This window comes from Cynocephalus volans, chromosome 2 (genome assembly GCF_027409185.1).
Source record: "Cynocephalus volans isolate mCynVol1 chromosome 2, mCynVol1.pri, whole genome shotgun sequence".
Classification (NCBI taxonomy): Eukaryota; Metazoa; Chordata; class Mammalia; order Dermoptera; family Cynocephalidae; genus Cynocephalus; species Cynocephalus volans.
In genome coordinates, this window is record NC_084461.1 from 74613917 (window position 1) to 74636926 (window position 23010).

At 35.3% G+C, this 23010-nt stretch overlaps 2 protein-coding genes across 3 annotated transcripts in view; one reads left to right on the top strand and one right to left on the bottom strand.

Annotated features, from left to right (window-relative positions):
* The window catches only part of RASA1 (RAS p21 protein activator 1), a 96085-nt gene extending 94202 nt beyond the window's left edge, over positions 1 to 1883 (top strand). The window contains exon 25 of the mRNA XM_063082929.1: positions 782 to 1883. Within this exon, the coding sequence (XP_062938999.1) occupies positions 782 to 865 (84 nt within the window). The 3' untranslated portion in view covers positions 866 to 1883. The remainder of the gene's footprint in view (positions 1 to 781) is intronic.
* On the bottom strand, positions 570 to 22551 carry CCNH (cyclin H). Of its 2 annotated transcripts, none has more exons than XM_063082922.1 (9): positions 22266 to 22551; positions 21245 to 21367; positions 19462 to 19535; positions 18118 to 18328; positions 14077 to 14240; positions 10654 to 10724; positions 7860 to 7971; positions 5061 to 5118; positions 570 to 4480 (listed from the first exon to the last, which is right to left on the bottom strand). In XM_063082922.1, the coding sequence occupies exons 1-9, from the start codon at positions 22380 to 22382 to the stop codon at positions 4457 to 4459; spliced, it is 954 nt and encodes a 317-aa protein (XP_062938992.1). In that variant the 5' UTR covers positions 22383 to 22551; the 3' UTR covers positions 570 to 4456. The 2 variants fall into 2 exon arrangements, with proteins under 2 accessions (XP_062938992.1, XP_062938991.1); XM_063082921.1 differs by having other exon boundaries at positions 570 to 4484.
* Positions 22552 to 23010: the final 459 nt, after the last annotated feature.

The window sequence follows — 23010 nt, forward strand, 5'->3', positions numbered from 1 at the left end:
TTTATATTTAAGAACAAAATGAATTGTTTTGAATGGACTCAGCTGGGATAAGAACCACTGAGAGGAAGTTACACAGCAATAGCTTTATAAATTGAGGCACACACTCCATAGCTCTGACTAGTTTCTTCCATAGTTTCAGGAGATAGTGAATACTATCACTGAACTGGCTAACCATTTGTCAGGGATTTTGTAGAAGAGACTACAGCATTGAGTTCGGTGATTCTCAGTTCTCTTCAACCTGAGATTCTAGAATCCAAGTTGTTTTTTTTTTAATTTAGGTAGTAGTCTCACTCATTAGAGTTCATGAACTAATTAAAGAATTTTTAAGAGACAAAGGAGCTATTTAATTTTAGGTTCAATGTAGTCATATTTCTTCCATGATTCCTTAATTTTAAAGATAGGATTTTTCAAAGTGTTCACTAGGCTGCAAGCTCATTACCCTTATGTGGTTGTCACCTGTCATTTATAATGACAAATCTGTCTTCTGGCAAGATGATCTATTCTAGAGGTTGTTCTCACCTGAAAAGATAGGAGAATGCCAAACACAAATTAATTTGTTCTTTTATTGTACAAAAATTATCTTGGTTATGGCCAAAAATATTCAGTTATGGACTGAATAATAGAACCTCACAATTGTATGCTTTGAGTGGAATGGTAATATTTTATGAATTCTTTTGCTTTGATATGGCTTTTTTCAAATCCAAGTTTCCCATCCTGAAATTTCTGACCAAGCTTTCATTTATTTACTAATTATTTTCATACCATTTTTCCTTCTGTCCAGCACGTACTGAAAAAGCTTCTGGCTATAACAGAACTGCTTCAACAAAAACAAAACCAGTATACAAAAACCAATGATGTCAGGTAGCAGACTTCGCCCCAGTGTTCTGCATGGATTCAGCATGCCCAGTATGGTAATTCACATGAGTATAACATCTCCTTTGCTCTTGCCAAAAAATAGCACACCTTTCCACATTCCAGTGATGTGTGAGCTATGCAAACAAAACCCAAGATTCTGCTGGTGAATAACTGTGCCAGCAACTTTGTAAGCTATCTGTGCAGGATATTTGCACTTTTTCCACATGGAATCAATCTTTACCAACCTCTGAGCCTTGGTGTACAGATCACTTTCACAAAACAAAATGTTATGACTGTATCTTGAACTTTGAAAATATATTTTCAGTATATCCAATTGCCAAAGTTTTGCTGTCTCTTGGAAAAAGAACTATGGAATCAACTGACAAGAAAAGGCATTCTCTATTGATAATTGATATAACTGGATTACAGACTGTTCTTACTATAACTTCTTCCTGATTAGGAATATGACCATGACTGTTCAGTGACTTTTTTACAGTTTGTCATTATAATAGGAACAATCTTTGCTGTATACTTTTTAAAAATACTGTGCTTATTCCTCTTGCTGGAACTGGTGGAAGAAAGTATATAGAATGGATCTATTGTTCATCAGCTTTATTTTTTAAACATACCACTTATTTTGTTGGAATTGTCTAAAACTGTATTTAGATCTCATAATGCTTTTGTTAAATGTTTACAACAGTAAATAGTTTGAATTCAATAAATATTATTGGTCATTGTACTGATCAATGCATGTTGCCCATTCAGCCATTTTATAGATACCAGTTTCTTTTCAGTAAAAAAAAAAAACTAGAATGCTTTTGTTAAAAGTATCCATTCATTAATTTCAAATTGGTTTTTTGTGCTACCCCTTTGATTATGCAGACAACCTCATTCACTTAACTTACCCATCTTTGAACTTCTGACTACTTGTTGTATCTGCTGGATATTTAGTTTGACTGTATAGTTTTATTTGCTTCTTGTATGTGTATTTTTGTGAAGCACTCACAAGGGTTTAAGTTAAAAATAAAACCAAGGGATATCTTGCATAATTGATTACTTCTGTCTAAATATAGCTAAGCATTTAATTTTGTTATTTTCTTCCTCTTTCAGGGGCAGTTCAAACTTTAGCACCAGAGCAAGGCTCAGAGAGAAGAAATCTGAGATCAGTATTTTTACTAATGGTCTCTTTCGGAAAGGATTTCATTTTTTCATTCAGTATATATTTGTTAAATAACAATTCCTTCCCTTGCATAATTGTCCAAGGGAGACAAGACATTGAAAAGTATGTGGTAGAATATCATCAGTAATCAAATTGGGTGAAATAAGAACCAAGGGAGGTATTAGGAAAACCAGTTCCCACAGTAAAGAAAAATTTTCTATTATATTTGAGTTGATATTTTAATATAAGAAAAAAATTTCTAAAGGCCCATATTCCAAAAGCAACACTATTCTGTTTCTCCAATGTATAAAATACAGGGAAAAAAATATTAATCAAGGGTTTAAAGATGTCTGCTGAATATAATTTTATGCTATAAAAGGCAATTATTTGTATGGAAGCAGCTTAAGCTCATGTAGATTCAATTATAGTTCAACACTGATACCAAAAAACTCAACATATCCTCTGTTCCTTTTCCTTGATATCATTCCATTCTGTCCCTTCTTATCTCTATATGATATAACTTTCCTTCCTCTTTTCCATTCCTCCTGCTTTTTGGCTGGACTACCATAATAGTGTCCCAGTTGGTCTCTTTCCTTGGTTTACAGGATAGACGATAGACTGGAAGGGATGTGGACTAGTGCTATCTATCTCCTAAAATGTTTTAAAAGGCAAAAAGCTCCAAGTTGTAGTGCACTAGGCACCGTGGTTCCCTCCCATTAATCACACCTGAGTCTTCGGCCATACTATCCTGTTTGCCATTCTTTCGCCTAAAATGCTACTCCCTTTTCGTTTATCAAAAAAACACAAACCTGAAAAACTTATCCTGCTTTTTATATTTTAATGACATGTTTGTCACTTATTTTAGTAGGCCCTGCAGTAACTAGCTAGACAATGTTGAAATAAAATCTCTCAATTTTTTTAAGGTTGCTGAGTGGGAAAATTTTCAAAGGTAAATGTGGACCTTGCTCTGATGCCAAAGTTTAAGAGATCTGAAAGGGAAACAAGAGATAAATTGTGAACATTTTGAAATTCTGTCTAGAGCCTAGCAGCAATGCTACTTAACCTGGACTGCACTGGAGAATTTTAAACTTTGGCTTCTTCCACCCTGCTTTCATTCCAGAATGAGGAGGAAACAAAAATCCAAAAAAAGTCAGCCTATAATATAAAGAATTAAGAGAGATGAATATGCATATAGTAAATATTATCCTCATATATAAAGATGTAGTTAAAATGGTACCTACCCTAATGGAATGTGCTGCCTTCGATGCACTGAGGTGGTGTGGTGTATTCATACGAATTACTTACATTCAGAGCAGTGGGGTTTCTCAGAATTCCCTTCAGCCAGTTTTCCAGAAAAAATTTGGCATCCACAATTTGGTTCCAACTACAATAGCTAACATTTATGGACCGCTTGTATATGCAGGTACTATTCTAATTAATCCTATGAGGACTGCACATTATTATTTTCCCCATTTTCAACTTGGGAAATTGGGACACAGAGGTATTTACCAAGGTCACATAATGAAGTAATTCATACCTAAATAATTTGGTGCCATAGTTTGTGCTTTTATATTTTTATATCAACTCATTTCAATCTGAATTAAATTTCTTTGACATATTTAATCTAAAAATTCCTACTAACTATAACACCTATGTGGATTCAGTTATAGTTGATCTAATAGGTTAATTATAAAACTGAATATATAATTTGCTAGTACCTACTTACCTATAATGACTTAAGATTATCTAAACATCTACTCAAATTTTTTTAACCCTTTTGGAAATGTTTTCTGATAACTAATTGAAGGAAATATACATTCTTTACTCAGGTTAACTAGCATTCTATACCATATAACAGTTGAAATACTTTCTACAGTTAAGTAGTAACACATGAATAGCTAAGTATATCAGGATGGCATTTGAAAAGCCATTATAAAGATTTCTAGAGGACAAAACACATTCCTTAGCACTTTTTTTTTTTTTTTTTTGGTGGCTGGCAGGTATGGGCATCAGAAGCCATGACCTTGGTGTTAAAAGGCTGCACTCTAACCAAATGAGCTAACTGGACTGGCCAGCCTCCTTACCATTTTTACAGCTGACTACTGAGTTTTGGGTTTTGTGGTGCCTTTTTTCACAAAGGATAGATTTACATATCACATTTAAAAAAACAATATAGGCAAATAAAGTACAGCTTTAATTGACTATCACAAAGCAACTAATTTGATGTTAAAAGATTATCTTAACCAGGTACTATTCTGGCTATTTTGAAGATATTTTTCATAAAACTACAGTGAATGGAAAAAAATTTAACAAATAGGAAAGTTTAATATAGTTTGATGTTTTCACATTATACTTTTTAAATAATGTTAAATGCCAGATCTGCTTCCTATTTCTGTTGGTTAGTTGGCATTGACAAATCATCTTCAAATGATTAGAAAGAGTCTACCACGTCGTCATCAGTCCATTCTTCCTAGGAAGGAAAAAAATGTGGTAAGGATAACATTGAAGCGTAACCAGTATTGTTTACCTCCTTGCCTCCCTTTAGGAAAATGTTCTCCTTTTACCTATACGGATTACAGAAGATAAATAAACCAGGAAAATTTGTAGTAGTTCAATCTTACAGTAATTATGGTGTGGTCTCACCAGACCATTCCAATGAGGAATAAAGGTTACAGCTGAGACCTTTTGCCTCTGATTATTCATTTGCCTTGGCTTTGCCAGTTACAATTTTTTAAAAGGGGCAAAGGAAGAATCCTTGGAGAATAAGGAATAAAGCAAAAATTTAGTATGTGTGTGTATCCATGCTGCCTTCTATGAACGTAAGAAAGATTCTTCATCAAGTACTTATACTGCCGACAGGCTAAGACAGAAGTAAGAAAAATCCCTTTAATAATGGACAGTTTACATAAAAAAGTATGCAAAAAATGAAAAAAACCACAGCTCTATCTGTAATGCGTGTACTCTGGAACAATAAAGCTTAACAATGTGGTCACACTTAGAATGTGTAACAAAAATGACTTAAAGTTCACCTTTGGAGTAAACATACCTCATGTTTGGATTTCTTTGAGACATAATCATCATCTTCATAGCCTTTCCTCTTCTTCCTATAATTAAGCATTCTGAAGATACTTATTTTACATAAAACTACAGTGAGGAAAAAGTTTAACAAATAGAAAAGTTTAATTATAAACAATCCAGTACTGGTAACAGAAAATATAAAACATCCAGGAATAAACTAGCAAGGCTATATGAAAAATAAGGCCTGGATAAATAGAACGAGATGAAGAGTTATTAATAGGAAGATAATTTTTAAATCAATTTTTAAATTCAGTGCAATTCTAATTAAAATCCCAATAAAATTTTTCATGGAACCATACAAGTCTAACACTGATCTGTGAAAGATAATGAAAAAACAGCAAAGAGAATTTTAAAAGGAACAATGTTGGGGGACCTTGTCCCAGTTATCATCGAAGCACACTATAAAAGCTATGGTAATTAAAAGCATGGTATTAACAATTAAACAGATCCATAGGCCAAAAATGCCTACGAATTACATAGGAACTTAATCTTAGAGAAAGAGTATTTCAAATAACTAGGAAAGACATGGAATATTGAAAAATGGGCTGGGACAAAAATTAATATTGGGAAACAAATTATTAAGTGATTCTACCTCACACCATTCACAAACAATTCTAAGTGGTTTTAACAGCCAAACAAAAGGCAAAATAAATACTAATTTAAGAAAGGCATTCAGATATAAAAGCATAAAGCAAAAGAAATTTTCTATATATTAAAAAGTGAAAAGAAACAATAGAATAGATGAGTATACAGACTCTACAAAGCACTACAAATCAAAATAATGCCTTAAAGTAACCAGGGAGGGAAATGCAAATTAAAATACCAATATGATACTATTTTTTTCATCCACACTACCAAAAGCTAAAGATTGATAATATTAAATATTGTACAATATGTATGAAAACATTAATGCAAAGAAAAAAAACCATTTCATATACAGATATATACATACACAAAGAAAAGGTTGGCAAGGGTAAATGCCAACTGACATGTTAACTTCTGAGGTCATGACAGATTTGGGTATTGGTCAAAGAGAACTTTGGTTTTATCTGTTTTGAATGACTTAATGGCAATACAGTTCTTGTGTAATGAAAAACAAAGTTAAAGGATTTTAAAGATCAAGGAAAACAAATACTTTGTCCTAAAGTAGTAGTACTCTTAGTGTGGTCCATGGACCAGTGTCGATCCATAAACTACTTCCAGCCTGCAGTGAGATTAAATACCAAAATTGTGTGTTTTGAAACTTTATAGCAATTTGAGATAACTTTATGACTGTTGAATCTAATAAAATTTGAGCTTATATTTTGTCTTTTTTTTTTCTAATAATTCATTCATTCTTTATTGTATTTTACAAAAGTATATGTCTATAATGAATTTTTTTTAAAAGTCCTTCACAGACAGTTGGAGAGGTACTCAGAGATGTAGAATTTGTTTAGTACAGTATAATGCAGATGATAACTAAGTAAAATGTAAACTCTGACAGGAATTTTGGATTATGGTCCAATCACTTGCTAGAAGGGTAAGATTTAATAGTTTAATGGTCTAATCCAGGGATTGATAAACTTTTTCTTTAAAGAGACAGAGTAAATATTTTCAGCCTTGCAGGTCATATAGTCAGTCTCTGTCACAACTACCCAACTTTTCTGCTGTAGTGTGAAAACAACTATAAATAATACATAAATTAATGAGTATGCTATGTTCCAGTAAAACTGTATTTCTAAAAAACAGATGGCAGGCCAGACTTGGCTGATGGGCCAGTTTGCCAATCAATGGTCTAAGCCCATTTCAAAATCAGTGGGAAAATAACATAATCAGTGCAGCAATACTTTTCTTCAGTAAGTCAACATTTTTTTTTTCTTCTCTGTAACCACTCTATAACATTCCCATTACTCCTGACACCCAGGAATGAAATCTACCAGTTCCAAGTTCTTTGTTAACCCATACTTTGCAGTTATAGCTATGACTATAATAAAACAGTCCTATATTTGCACATTTCGTAAGTCCCTGGATGTCCCCCTACTACAATTGCATAGTTAAGGAATCTGAGTCGTGTACCTTATCTGAAAGGCCTTGGAATGCTGTTCTGGCTTCTTATACATATCCAGTAACATATTCACCAATTATAGAGATCAAAATATCTCAAATGCATCTTAACCGTAAGGTACCACAGCTAATTCTCATTGAATTTTAACAAATAAGATAGTAGAACTTTAGAATCAGAATGCTTTCCAAAGAAAACAAAATATTAGTTTCACCATTCCTATTACCTGTCCAAATCCCCAACTGCTTCAACTCCTAGATGATTAAGTTTAAGTGGATCCTTCCATTTGCAAAGCATAAAATGTATATCTTCCTATTGGTTCTGTCTTCAATACAAAGTCTGTCACCGAAAGAAAATATGCCAAGTTTCCCTACTCCAACTAAAATTTGTCTGGAAAAATATACTTGATCCTCAGACCAGGTATTAGACCTGCACAGAGAGCAATGATTAAAACGGCAGGAAGAAGTTCAGGGATTCACTAAGAAGACCCTGAGATGCAAGCCGAAGAACACATTAGCCATAGCAGGATCAGAACCGTATGATAAAAGCCAAACTATTATCTTGTGTTTAATACTGTTAGATATGTCCACTCAGAAAAAATATGATTTAATGTGGTAAGTCAATTTTCCCCAGATGAACAAACATTTACCAATGAAATGATTTAAAGGACCAGTTAGAATGGATAGATCATATCTATTTGTGAACAACACTGTCACATCTACTTACGTAGTTATATTAAGTGCAAGCTCGGCAGAATGACATCGCTCCAACTTCTGTTTCAGAACTGCAACTTCTTCAGATCTGGGTGGTTCACACTTTTTTACTAAGTTTCTCATGCCTATGTGGAGATACAAAAAGATTTAAACTGAATAATAAAAAGCCTTGTTATATTGAATAACTTCCCATCTTATCGACAGGAAAACAATAACAAAACACTTGAAATTATATGATTGATTATTCTTATCTGGATTTGTATCATTCTGCATTAAAATCCAATAAACACCATACCTTTAGTTGAAGTAATTATGGCTCACTTCTGCTTAGCCTACATCACATATAGCATAAAGATAAACATGCTGTGTGATCTACTCTATTTTTGCAAATCTTAACCATGGTCACTTTTTGCTCAGTTTTAAGGCTTTTTTTAAAAAAAATAAAAATCCCTACATGACTAATTAAACAGGCTTTATTCCCTACCACCAACCATATTCATAATATCCTATTCTATAGATGGTGGGCCAAGGGTGTGCTTCTTGTTTGCAAAGGAAACTTATCACATAACATATAATGAAGGGAGGATAAAATGTGTCAATATCAATATAATAGGTAAAACCAAGTCAATGATCCTTTGCTATAACAAAATGCAGACCCTATACAAAAATGTCCCTTTTAGGTTAAGGGCAAACTACTATATTAGTAACTTTATAATTGCAAAAATATCTTCAAGCTGATCTTATTTGTTATTCAACTATAATAAGCCAAAGAATACAAATCTCTAAATTTATTAGAGGAATGATAAGAGATCCAGGGCTGCTTATTAGCCAGGCATTTGCTTCAAATGGGCATTACTACTGACTTATTCCATAATGCAAATCAGTGTTTTCAAATGAATTAATACTTGTGACTCAATACCCTTAGGACAGTATCCATGTTCTGAAAAATTATGAATATCCTAATACTGTTAAAGCTCTGAGTATTTTATGAAGAACTGTTCTCATTTTATATTAAAATAAGTGGAGCAAAATTAAGGTACTGAGAAGAAATCAGTCATAAAACTGAGCTATAAAATAAGTACAGCAGATTATCTTTAAGGCCCCTTCTACCTACTAAATTCGATGATCCTAATATCTATGGTCAAATTACAATTAGCTTTGAAAGTGAACCCTCTACTGTTATAACTGAAGACCTACAGTTTATGATTCATTAATCACATTTCCATCAAAGAGGAAAGCCCTCAAGATCACTTCAAACAGAGAATCAAGAAATGATACCTATGTGCCATAAGCATCTTATCTTTTAAAACATAAAACACATAAATACGTACACCATTTATTATCCATCCAAGATCAAAATCTTCAATTTTATATTCCATTGGTTTATTCAATACTTAATTACAAAGTGAATAAGAACAACTGGCACAAAAAAGTTTGGAACAACTTTTTTACTGATTTACTTTTAACCCTGAAGAGTAGCCTAGCAGCCATAAGCATTCAGTGTGCCAAGGGCAAGAATGAAGAAAGGAGAGGACTGGCTAATCCAGCCAATCAGTTAAGTGGAAAGTCTGCTCTCAACCCTTAAGACGGGGTTTCTCAACACCAGCACTAATGACATTTTGGGCTGAAGCATTCTTTGTTATAAAGGGCTTATATTAGTTTCCTGAGGACACTATTACAATTATCACAGACTTGGCTTAAAACAACAGAAATGTATTTCTCCTTATGATTCTGGGGCGCAGGAGTCTGAAATCAGTTTCACTGGCCCAAAATCAATGTGTTGGCAGGGGCGCAGGAGTCTGAAATCAGTTTCACTGGCCCAAAATCAATGTGTTGGCAGGGCCACACTCTCTATGGAGGCTCTTAAGAATCTATTCCTTCCCTGTTCAGTTTCTGGTGGCTGTCAGCATCCTTTGGTTTATGGCCACATCACTCCAATTTTTAAGGCCAGCTTCTTCAAATCTCTCTCTGCTGTCATAACATTGCCTTCTCTGGGTATGTCAAACATCCCTCTACCTTTCTCATAAGGATCTTTGTGACTGCATTTAGTCCTCACCTCAATAATCCAGATTCATGACACCATCTCAAATTCCTTAACTCACCTGCAAAAACCCCTTAATCTTTTTGGTTAGGATGTTTTTTGTTTTTTGGGTTTTTTTTCCTCCACGTAAAGTAACATTCACAGGTCCCAGGAATTAGGACCTGAATATTTTTTAGGGAGCCATTTTTCAGCCTAGCAGGGGCTGTCTGGTGCATTACAGGATGGTTAGCAGAATTCTTACCTCCACCCACTAGATGCCAGTGGCAGTCACTACCACCCTCCAAGTTGTGACAGCCAAAAAATGTCTCCAGACATTGCAAAAATCACCCCTGGCTGAGAACCACAGCCTTTGTAATATCAACTAACAAAATGACTAGCAAATAGCATGTATTAACCAGTTAAAACATTGATTTATGTGCAAAATGGAAGTTCCAAATTTAAACATTATCCTTCTTAGTTCCCTTTCTTTAGATCTTTTTCACATATTTGTGCATACTTTAAAAGGATACTGTTTTAAATCTGTAAAGCTCTTCTGAATCTGATTATATTTCACTCTTGTGATAAGTTCTATGAGTGAATACTTCCTTATGTACACCTTCCGTTTTTCTCCACCAATGTTATCTTTCATGCATCCATGATACAATTATTCAATGAATATAAATCTAAACATAAATCTGTTATCTCAAGTTACATAGCAAAATGATATTTATTTAGAAAGTAGCTGTGTAATGGAAGAATATTTTATAAAGTGTTATGTTTTACTTACTTTTCATTATATCTAGTAACTGTGACAAGCAAGTTCTATTCTCTCTCAGCATCAGACTCTCTGATAAATAACTGGTAAAGAAAGGAAAAAGGTTTTAATCTACTGAAAACATACAGCATATTGAGAAACATGACATCATCAATTATTTTCCTCCATGTTCATTTCATCATCAAGGGCAATTCTGAAATTATTTTAAAACATTACATAACAGTGCTGAACTCCATAAAAGTATAATCTACAACTCTTACTTTACTACCACTTTTCTTAGATTAAAAGATATTTAGTATTCAAAGTTAACTTACTTAAATTTTATAATATACATATATAAGCTTTCAGAGGGAAAATAGTAAGAAAATAACAGCAGTAATAGCAAGTACAATGTCTACCTGTTTAATATAGAAACCCTGAGTCTAACCTCATTTTACAGATGAGGAATCTGAATTACAAGGATGAATAAGTCATGATCTCATAACTTACTCAAAGTAATAAAGCTAGCAAATAGCAGAGCTGGAATTTGGCACTAGTAAGGATTCTCTCTCCAAATAATATCAAGGCTATGTGACCTACAGTTGCACTTCTTGGGAGTAACAGGTATTCAAGCCAATGAGAATATCACCCTGTGCTCTAGAAACCTATTACATCTTATTTCATCAAGTCCAAATCAAACGTGTTAATACTTTTCCATCAATGCAATATAAAGTTCAATTACCTATTTTTCTCAGAACCACTGACAGTATGAAGATTATGAAAATATAATTTTCTATATTTCAATTTTTATTTACTATGAGGATTTATGTACCTGAACTTGATCTATAATTGATAAAAGCCCAAATGAACAGATTCTCAAAGCATGAGCAGTTTTTCAAACATAAATGCAAAATATTGATTTTTCTCTTGGGGAAATAAAGTTACAAAAATACAAAGCCATGCTTTAAGAACTGCTAGCTGGCTGGTTAGCTCAGTTTGTAAGGAGCACAGAGTTGATAACAAGAAGGGCAAGGATTCGGATCCCCATGCAGGCCAGCCACCAATCTTTGTTGCTATATGTCTTTTAAACTAATCAGATCATTAAAATTTTATTGCAGATTTTGATAACTAAGTTTGATAGTACATCTTCATCATCTATTGTGGGAATTAATTTTGGATATGGAAATCAATAACTCCCATGATAAGTAATGCATATCTGGTTATAAATAATTCAAAATAACTAAATTAGTTTTTTCCTTTCCCTTTTCTCCCTAAAACTCCTCATGCTTTTGCCATCTTCCTTTCTTTTTATTCTTCCTTCACTTTCGATTTCTTAAGCATAACAATGATATATTTGGTTCTGAGAGTTAGCTGAGCAGACTGTTTACCTCTGTGAAAGATTTTTTTTTTTTGGTAGCTAGCTGGGAGATGTGAAGATTTTTAAGTTAGCGACTTTCTTTTCTTTTCTTTTTTTTTTTTTTGGTGCTGGCCAGTGCAGGAATAGGTTAGCAACTACTCTTAATCTCAATTCTAAATTAGAATTTTAATTTTAATATTCTGATTTTTTTAAATCTACAGGCAAATAAAAATACCTAAAGACTCAAACTAGAAGATGAGAAATAAAGCTCTAAATCCACAAGAAAGAGAAGAGAACCCAGAAATAATAATACAACATCCTATGAGCAGTAATTTTGAGGCACTGTCCAGAATATGACAATAGCACAAGGGCTTTCCCTTTTTGAAATCAGCAATAAATGTAAATGCACCTTCCACATATAGCAAAGTTTGCCTGTAAATCAGCTGTAAGTTAAAAATGATGAGAGCATTCACCTAAAGGAAAAAAAAAAAAAAAAAAAAAAAAAAAAAAAAAAAAAAAGCTCAAATGTCTACCGTCCCTGGGAATGCTACAAAAGCCTATTTAATTTGCAATGAACCCAAGGTACCACAATTTCAATATTGCCTATATGGAATTATAACTAACTAAACCTCTAAAACAAAATAAACTCTAATATGGACCTTAGGATGCTTCATCCCTTTCTATCTACATAACTAAAATCCACTGGAGAATTTGCATATACACAGCTTAAGAGAAGATGCTTGAACAGATTACTCAAAATTCTGGTTATCTGAATTGTGGGAAAAAAATTTTTTTTTCCTTACAGAATGGAAGCTCCACACCTAAACTCCATAGATACCAATTATTTAAATGGTTATCTTTCCTAACTAGGGCAGGGATTTATATTTTGTTCATTCTTACACTCCTGAAGTGTAGTACAGTGCATAGTAGTACATAGAAGGCACTCAATAAATGTTTGCTTGGTAAATAAATGGAAGTATAAATCACTTTGGGATTAAATATAAATATTTATATACAGCTGTATTTATAAAGAGAAGGCATACCATAAATAAAACAAAATACAAGCCCCACTATCCCTTATCTTAGATGCAGCGGTGTTATGAAATTCATAACTGCTCATGTCTTATTAGAAAAGTAATGGTATACATAATATGAAATGTGAAATACCCCAGTGATGCCTGGACAGCATCCTGTAATCAGGAATATTAATATTTCTGCAAAGAAACATATTAAATATTCCTAAGTACAAGAAAAACTAAATCACATCTGTTCATGTTTGCTGCCATATTATCAATAGATTTTGAAATTATGGATTTCAACTTTCCCAATCACAAAGGATATAAAGGAATACAGTCACAAATGAACCTTACTTAAAATCTCAGCATGTAAAATAGTTTTTAAGAAAGTTTTATCATCTATTTCTAAGAATGAAATCATGCAGAACTTCAAAGGTCATATATAGAGAAATTAAATGTAGAAACTAAAAACTCTAATTTGCTGGTAGCCTGTGCTTCAGTTAGTTATCAATGAATATGATAACATAATATGTGTATATTAATATTTAATTAATCTGTGCACAAGATACTGTTTTAAGAATCATGTATACTGCTAATCACAGAGCCTGGTTCTCAGTGTGCATTTATGTATTAGCTATTACTATTTATGTTTCAATTACAATACATTTGGACATCCCCTAAAACCCTACTCATTCAACAGGTTTTTACTAAAACCCATGTATCACACATGCTTTCCAGCGAGGGAATGATGATAAAACAAGGCAGACATATCTGCTGAACTCAAGTCGCTTACCAGTTCATAAAACTTCTAAATTTGCCTTGTAGTGACAACTATATCAGTCTTTCGAGGATCACCTGTTTTACTTCTACTTTAGTCATAAATGTATTCTCTTAGCTCAACAATACTTTGCTTAATTTTTTAAAGATTTCCTTAAAAGGCGATTTCATTTCTTCTCTCACCAACCTTCCCAACCACAAGAGACATAAAGGACTACAGACACAAATTAACCTTACTTAAAAGCTCAGACTTCATGAAGAAATGAACTGAGTGACTGAATCTGAATCTAAAACACAAATCAATACCTTTCCATAGTAATTCCAGCCCTGGAGGCACTAGATAAAATGGCAGTCAGGGCAATTTGTGAAGGTGTGTACAAAAGGCAAGCATCCGTCAACGCAATTCTGTTAAGAAAGTCATCAGCTGTTTTCCTCAAAATCTCTGGATTCTCCAACATGGGGTAACGAGTCTAGAAAGAAAGTTTGCAAACATTACCGTTTCTGAGGGTTTAATGGAGTAACAGCAGTTGAAAAATATTTATATTCACCAGAAAGTGCTTAACATAAAATGATTTTATAAAAGCAACTCCTTTCCTATACCCCAAAAAGAAACGATCTTTCCGTGTAAGATTGTTTTGTATTCATCATAGAATGTAGGAAAATTGCAGTCATTAAATTCTGAATATTTTCCTTGATCTATCTTCTCTGATATTATTGCATAATTCAATGGCTCTCAAACTTTGAACACAACCACCCCACAGTAAGACATATATGCTTTAAGATAACGTATCTAAAGTTCCCAGCACTTGACATTATTCTCAATTTATGTTAATCCCTTCTCTTTGTCCTTTTTCCACCTGAGGAGAAAGGAAGAAAGGCAAAGGGAGGCTCTTAGAGATTCCACTGGGTCTAAAGTAGACCCAAGAAATACATATTCCCAGGTAAACGCTTCCCAGGCTTCTGTTTACTTTTACAAATGAATCTTGGTTTTATTAAAACCAACTAGACTTCCTCAAATACCTATAGAATTATTTTTAGAGTATGTCCAAGTAATATGGAAGATCTCATATTTTCTCACAATTCCTCATATCCTTTAAGATGAACCCTAAAGCCTACACCCTAAGATTTATTTCAGATACCACATTCAAGACCTGGAGCAGTAAGAAATCTTTCCTACACTCTGAGACAAAATGTCCAGACTCAATTGTGCAGTCACACCTACGCCTTGTTATTATCCAAAATGCCTGACCTCTGATACAACAAATTCAGACTCTCCACTCTGACCACAAACGCCTTTTCCCAATACATTTGCTCCATTACTTGACAGCTATTCTCCCTCTGCAGAACCTTTGACCACTTATCCTCTACGTGCTTCCACTCACCAGAGTCCTCTGGTCCTCATTTCCCTCCTAAATTCCCTGCCACAATTTGCTGCCAACACATTTCTGGAAAAACTTCAACAGTACTTGAACGCAACCATCCTTTTGCTTTGCAACTATACCGATTTCCAGGTACTGCCAGAGAAAACCACACAACAAAGAGGTCTGATGTTACTATGAACTTATGTTCCCTGACCTCAGCAAGGCTTTTAACACTGCTTAGCAATGACAATCCTTCATAGAAAATTTGTTCTCCCATTTTTCAGTGACTATGGTAAACATTTTCCACCTGTCTCAGTGTCGTTGGTAATTCTCACATTCCAACACTCTCAGAAAATGATCTCTGCTCATTACAAAAAAAGGCCACGAAAGACTTATTCCCTCTAAGGCCAGTTATCCTATCTTGCTGCAAATCCCAAGCTGAACCCTATAACTTACTCCAAAGAGAAACTTGAGGTATATATTTTCCATTTTTCCTTTAATCTTTCTCCCACTACTAGCTACCTGCATCAGCATTTAAATATGCATCAGTCTCTTCATTAAAACAAAATGCAAACACAAAAAACCCTCCCCCAGCCAGAAACCCAAGGTTCTTCCTCTGTCCTCCCTCTCTATATGCAATCAATCCTCAAGTTCTGTTGACTCTACCTGCTATCTCAGAAGTCCACATAGCTCTCTCTATACCCACTGCCACTATGTAAGTCAAGCCAATCTTCATCTTTTGCCTGGACTACTCTAACAGCACTGCTATCCCTTCATCCATTCTAATCCATTCACAACATACCTGGCACACACAGATGCACAATACATATCTGATGCAGGTTGACCCATAAGGCTGCCAATGGGACTGCTTTAAGCTGCAAACTAATCATGGCACTCTCTAAACTTAAACCTTTCACTGGCTTCCCTTTGCTATATTCAAAATTTTTAACATTGCCTCCACAGTCTAGACTCACTCTGCCACCTTCTCAGGCAGCAGCACTCTGTGGCACTCTTCCCCCTATATCTCTAGGTTCTGTTTTGGATTTTTAATGCACCATGGTTTCTTGTATGAGCCTTTGACCAGGGAGGCCTCTCTGACTGAAATGTCCCTCTCTTACCTAATTCCTATTCTTGCTCTAACTTTCACTTTGAATGACACTTTCTCAGAAATGTCTTCCTTACCCCTCAATCTGCTATCTCCCTCTAAGATATCTTGCATTTTCCCCTCTGTAACATTTAGCACACTGGATATACAGTTGGCCCTCTGTTCTGTGGATTCCATATCCATGAATTCAACAGACTGCAGATCAAAAATATTTGGGAGGAAAACATAGTACAATAAAAAATACAAATAAAAAGCAATACAGTATAACAACTATTTACATAGCATTTACATTATATTAGGTATTATAAGTAACCTAGGGCTGTTTTAAAGTACACAGAACAATGTCTGTGGGTTATATGTAAATACTATGCCATTTTATACATGGGACTTGACCACCTGCAGATTTTGGTATCCTTGGAGGTGTACAATGATTGTCTAAACCATTAGATTGTAAGGTCCGTGAAAGTAGACTTTGATATCCCCAGGGGTGTATAATGATTGTCTAAACCATTAGATTGTAAGGTCCATGAAAGCAGATTTTGGCATCCTCAGGGGTGTATAATGATTGTCTAAACCATTAAATTGTAAGGTTCATGAAAGTTGAGAGTGCTCCTGTCTTGTTTCTGGCTACACCCTCAAGTACCATGCTTGGCATATAGAAGGTATACAAATTGAGCAGCTCAACTGAGATGAAAGAACCGGTCTTAATATATTTAAAATTCTTATAGAAGACTTTAACAGAGTTAATTGTCCAAATGCTATGTCATTCTGTCACAATGTAGCTTCTTGAGATCAGTCTACATTTCTGATGGTGATGTAGTGCTCAATTTCTATAGCCTGAAATGCTGACTCAAGAATATAAAAGCAGCAGCATTTCAGCTGCTTCCCTACAAAGGGTGATATCCATAAGGTCTTCTAAATCCTTGCTCCACACAGGCCACAAAAGAAATCAAAACTGTTCTTTACTGTTCAGTTTTCCATCACCACCTTTCAAAGCTTTGCTTTCTTTTCACTTTTATCTGACTTTTACAGGAGGATCAGTGGAGTTAGTTAGCTGGAGTAGTTTTCTGTTCTTGTCTTATATAAGGAAACCTGTGTATTTATCTTAGGATACTCTCTTCTTATAGTGACCAATAAATAAATAAATAAATAAGACCACATTTAAAAACTAAAAAAAAAAAAAAAAAAAAAAAAAAAAGGAAAGAAAGAACCAGTCTCTGATGTCTGTTGGACTTTATTCAGCCTATCCAAGTTCTCTTGTAGGGCCACAACAACTTAGGTAGCTTTTTTTTTTTTTTTTTTTTTTTTAAAGATGACCGGTAAGGGGATCTTGACCCTTGGCTTGGTGTTGTCAGCACCACACTCTCCCGAGTGAGCCACAGGCCGGCCCTTAGGTAGCTTTTGTCAGTATTTATTTACTTATATTTAATGCCTGTAGTGACTCAAATTCACAAAGCATTAAGTATATAAGTCACTTAGTAATCTTCTAGTTTAAATTTCAGACTTCTTTTTATGGTTCTTTAAGTCAAAAGGCCCAAATCCATAACAATATACTTCAGAATTAGAAGATTTATCTTAGCCTTCAAAAGCATTACTCTAAACAGTAGTTTTCATGATGTTCCCTGGACCAGGATTTGCAGATCACTAAATGAGAAACTCTGGAGTCTCACCCAAAAATTTGAGTTAACAAGCTCCCCAGGTGATTCTGATGTACACTGAAGTTTGAAAAGTATTGCCCAAGAAGTCCAGACAGACTAAACGGTTGCACCCATGCTGTAATAATTAGGATGATTAAAAGTTATAAAATTTTGTATTCTTTTAGTTAGATAACAACAGCAAAGGAGTACACTCCACTAGTTTATTTTGTATCAACAAGTTTACCTTTAAATCAATGAGGAAGCCCTCAAATGGTCTGTAAGGATTGTGCACAATAAGGTGAAAATTAAGTTGCTGTATAAGAAGTAATTCATATTCCAAAATCTGTTCGAGTGCCTTCTCCTTTCCTAGAGGACTCTCCCGAAGGTTTCCAACAAACTGAGGACTAGATACATTGAATTCATCTACTTTGCAGGCCAAAAATGCACAAGTGAGCCTAAGGGAAAAAATAAGGGGAGGTAGAGAGACATGCCTATACTTTGAGAAATATCTAAATATTTCATTTCTAAAATTATGTTCTAAAGTTGCATATTAGTTGCAAATGACTGTGCTAGACACTGCAAGAAATTTAAAAAAAAAAAAAAAAAGGTAGTTCCTATACAAACTTATCCAGTAGGAGACACAAAACAAACTATAAAATTAGGTTAAACCATCTAACATAGCCACAGCATTCAACCACTGTCTCAACAGCAATTGCATGTAGTTCAACCTAAATATCTGGAAAAACAAAATAACTGAGGAATAAGAGTACTTTGTATGAGCTCTAGATGAAACAGTTAAAAATACAACAGTACACACATATATACCACATGAGTATGTGAAGAAAGGTAGATTAAAGGAACATTGTGGAAGGCCATTAGTGGAAGTCTTTGAGGTCAATTGAGTAGGGGGTTATTACCTCAGGGACAAACCTATAAAAATTCACCTGGCTACTATGTGAAGTTCAGAGTGAGAAACGAGTAAGAAAGTTACAGCAAAAATCACGACTGATAGGATCCCAGCATTGGCCAGCCACCAAAAAAAAAAAGAAAGAAAACAAAACAAACAGTAATAATGTGATTGACAGCAAGCTCTCTAATAAGTTCCATACTAAATGCATCTTTAATGATAAGCATAGTGCTTAGCAGACAGCAGAAACAAAATAGACCTTTGTTCAATTGAAATGATTATGGAGCTATAGGATCTGTAAACTGGGTGTGGGGTGAAGGAGTCACCACAAATGATTCTCAGTTTGAGCACCTTGGAGAACAAAGGTGTCACTAACAGAAAGAGATACTAGGGAAGTAGCTACTTTGAGAAAAACAATTTGAATTTGGACAAGTTGAAGTTCAGATGCCATCAGTATTACAAGAGATATAGGTAAATAGGACTCTTAAGTTTTGAACAGAAAAAGAAGGCAAGTCTAATAAATTACCCTTTATTACAACATCAGTTCCCTCCCCTGCCCCAATGTCTCTCTCTCTCTCTCACACACACACTCACAAACACAACCCACCCCCACACAAATGCTGAAATAGTATTAACAGTCTTCTTAAATGAAAACGATAAATTAGACAAACTTATACTCACATTATTATCCGGGGGTGATATTCCATTACTGAGTTATTAAGATAAAAACGCTTGAAATACATACAGGCTGTACCCTAAGGTTAAAAATATGTATGTTATCAGGCTCTATTCACACAAATGTTACAGGTCAAACTGTGTGGGGGGAAAACATTTACGCAAAGGTTTCTTTGAAAAGGTTCCCATACAAATATCAATTGTTAATTTTTCTTTAATCAAAATAAATTGTGATGAATTACTACAGAAATGCCTTAGCGAAAAAGACCCTTTCCTACCCTGTGGCTGTCCATCCCCAGCCCACCCTGAGTAAACCTTCCTATGGTCACTGGATTTAAAAATAGGTGTTTATGTATGTTTATTTATTTTAGAATTAAGAGTAACAAAAATGTTCTGAATTAGGAAAACTCAAGGAGAAAAATGCAAATGTTCACAGAAAACCAATCTTATAAAAAATATTGACAGAATAACACAGTTGGGGAAATAAGCCTTCTCTCTAAATCCACTCCAAATCTGTGATATAACTGTGATCACTGCTGCCAGACTGAACTGTAGAAGCAGCACCTACCATTTATTGAATGCATCCCATGTAACAAACTGTGCCAAGCACAAAACTATCATCCTATTTTAATCCTTACAATAGCTTGGTGAAGAATCACTATCTCTACAGAGAAGGAAACTGAGTATCAATGTGGTTAACTGACTTATTCAAGGTCACACATCTAATAAGGGACAAGGCTAGATTCAAGTACCTGCCTGTATTTTCAACCACTACGTCATTCGCTTAGAATAAAATAACCACTTATCTATTTTATGATAGAAAAAAGACTATTTCCTTTTAAATATATTTAAAGTTCAGTTCTGTCATTTTATGTGAAACAAAAACAAAATTCTTCACCAATCACAAAAAAGCATGTTGTTAAAGATAAATTCCACAAAAAGGTAATTCAACGATTCAGTTTCTACATCCAAAAATGTCACTTAAACCTCATTTTACAGTTCTTTTACCAGAAAAGAAGATAGAAACTAATTAAGTTCTATCTAAAGTTAAGTTTACCAGAGATAGAAACTAATTAAGTTCATCTAAAATTCTTCATGAATCTTTGAAAATACTATTGGACTTAAACCTGTGAAATAATAACCAAGGTAAAAACATTTTACACATCCTCACACTCCAGCTTTTTTTATCTTTTAGCTTTTTAATCTCAGCTATCTGTTTCTCCTCAACACTGCCCACCCTAGCATAAAACAACAGGGTCATCAGAACCATACATCTGGAAACAATCATAAGACTTTTTTTTAAGGTACATTTCCAACTTCTACTAATCAAAGCTTAAAAAAATTTTATGGCATGAGTTTCACCTGGGGCATTTGATTACAACTGATGAACAAATGCATTATTTCAAACATGTATTAATTAGGTATGATAGAGGTGAAAAAGCACTAGTTCATGTTCTGGTCCCAGTTCTCTTTCTCACTAGTTGAGGACTTTGAGGAAAAGTAATTTAGTATTTTCTTTCTCTATAAAATGAGGATGTCATAATCTGTCCAGTAGACCTCAATATTCTTTTGACTGTTAAGTGAGACTTGAAAGACTTTGTTTAAGATATAACACAGAAATTCACGATTTATGGCCTTTATTGAAAAATATATAATGTGGCAAAAACTGAATATAGCCAAGGTGAATTTTTGAGAGAAAAGTGGATAGAGAACTTAGTTACAGATTTAGAAGGGGTCATATCATAAACCAGCTAAAGGACATTAAAACTTCATCACTAGCATAACTCACCACAACAGACCTTGGCATTGCTGGCTTAAACACTGAACAGAATTCCAATAATCTTTTCTCATAGTATTTGCAGAGTATCATTTCTTCCTGAGGCTCAAGAAACACTGGATCATTTGGAAGAATCTGTAGATCAAAAATCACAAGTTCAGCGAATTAAACAATTGCAAAATATTTTTCTGTGTTCAGATTATGAAATAGAGGTGAGTTAAAGGTAAATGTAAAGTAGCTGAGTACCAGTAGGTTGGGAGGCACTGAATATTTGCTGGAGTGAAGCCTGTGCTAGAATGAGTGGTGGAGCTTCAAGAAAAAATTAAACCAGGCAGGGAGTTGGAACAGAAAGGACTTGGCTAACAAGTCACAGTCCAAACCACTTTTAGTCAACTAATTTGTGCCAAAGGTCTGTCTCCCTCTCATCCAACCCATTTACCACCAGCTTGCTGGGGGCTCTTTCCAGAATTGAGTTATAATTCAAGGCTAATTTCCCATTTTATATCTTTCAAATGTTCCTCAACCTTTCAGTATAAATTTCAAACTCCTTACTTCCGCTTACAAGTTCTCTGACTACTTCTCCAGCCATTCCTACATAGGTACTCAGCTTCGGCTACACAGGACCACAAGCATGTCACGTACCCGCCCTGCAACTTCTGATCTCCCACTTTGTACCTGTGGCGCCATTTGCCTGGAATTTCCCTTCTCCATTTTCTCCCCATCAGCTACTGGGAAAAGCCTCCCCCGACATGCTCGCTTGCCCGCACTATCTTTGCACCCTACAAGTCTCTTCTTCGCCACGTTATGGACTGGGTGGTTGTCTGTCTGCCACTCAACTACAGGGACGGCGTTGTTCGTCTCTTGTACCCACAAGACATGGCAAGGTACTCGCTTATTATTTGAACAGGTAAACGCACTCCGCGCCGCGCAAGCAGTGGAGGAAAGGAGTGAGGTAGCACTGGGAGACAGAAGAGCTCCCGCAGGTGTTCAGAGTTTAGAGGCCGGGACGGGGGGCGGCCGCAGGAGGCCTCACCTTCCCGTTGGCCACCGCTTTGCATTTGAATTTGCGATTGGCGTCGGCCCGCAGTCGCGCCAGCTGCTCCTCACTGGCGAAAGTCCAGTGCCGCTTCTGGCTACTGTTGTGGTACATCGTTGAGTCGCAGACCAAGCCCCAGGAGCCTGGAGTAAAAGACCCCAAACGCAGCAACCGGTGGCGCAAAACAACTATGCCAAAACCAGGACCCAGCAGAAGCCCAGGGAATTAGGCTTGGCGGCGCGGGCGCGCTGACGTCACGTTCACGTGCCGAGTCCATGCGCAGTCGCGTTTCCGGGGCGGACTAGGAGATTATCTTCTGCGTTTGGACGGCCGACTACTGCGACGCAGCTGGGCGGGGCCAACGGGCCCGCTCCCTCCTTTCTATGAGTCTGGGATCCGCCCCTTCCAGGCAAGATTTAAAGGAGAAGCGACAGGCAAAGGTGTCCAAAAGGGACATAAATTGATGTATGGAGTAGACGGACATAAATTCACATTGGGTAATCAGAAGTGTGGAAAGGACTTGGGAGGGTGTCAGCTTTTAAATATGGGCCTCACTAAGAAGGTGAAGTTTGAGCAAAGGCTTGAAAGAGTTGCAGAGGTTGATCAGTCATGTGGGGACAGATCATGGGGCAAAGAGAATAGTTAAGGTCCTAACGCAAAAGCATTCCTAGCTCTTTTAAGGAAGAATGTGGAGACCGGTGTTCTCAGAGCATTACCAAAATTCTTGAGGAAGGGGAAAAGG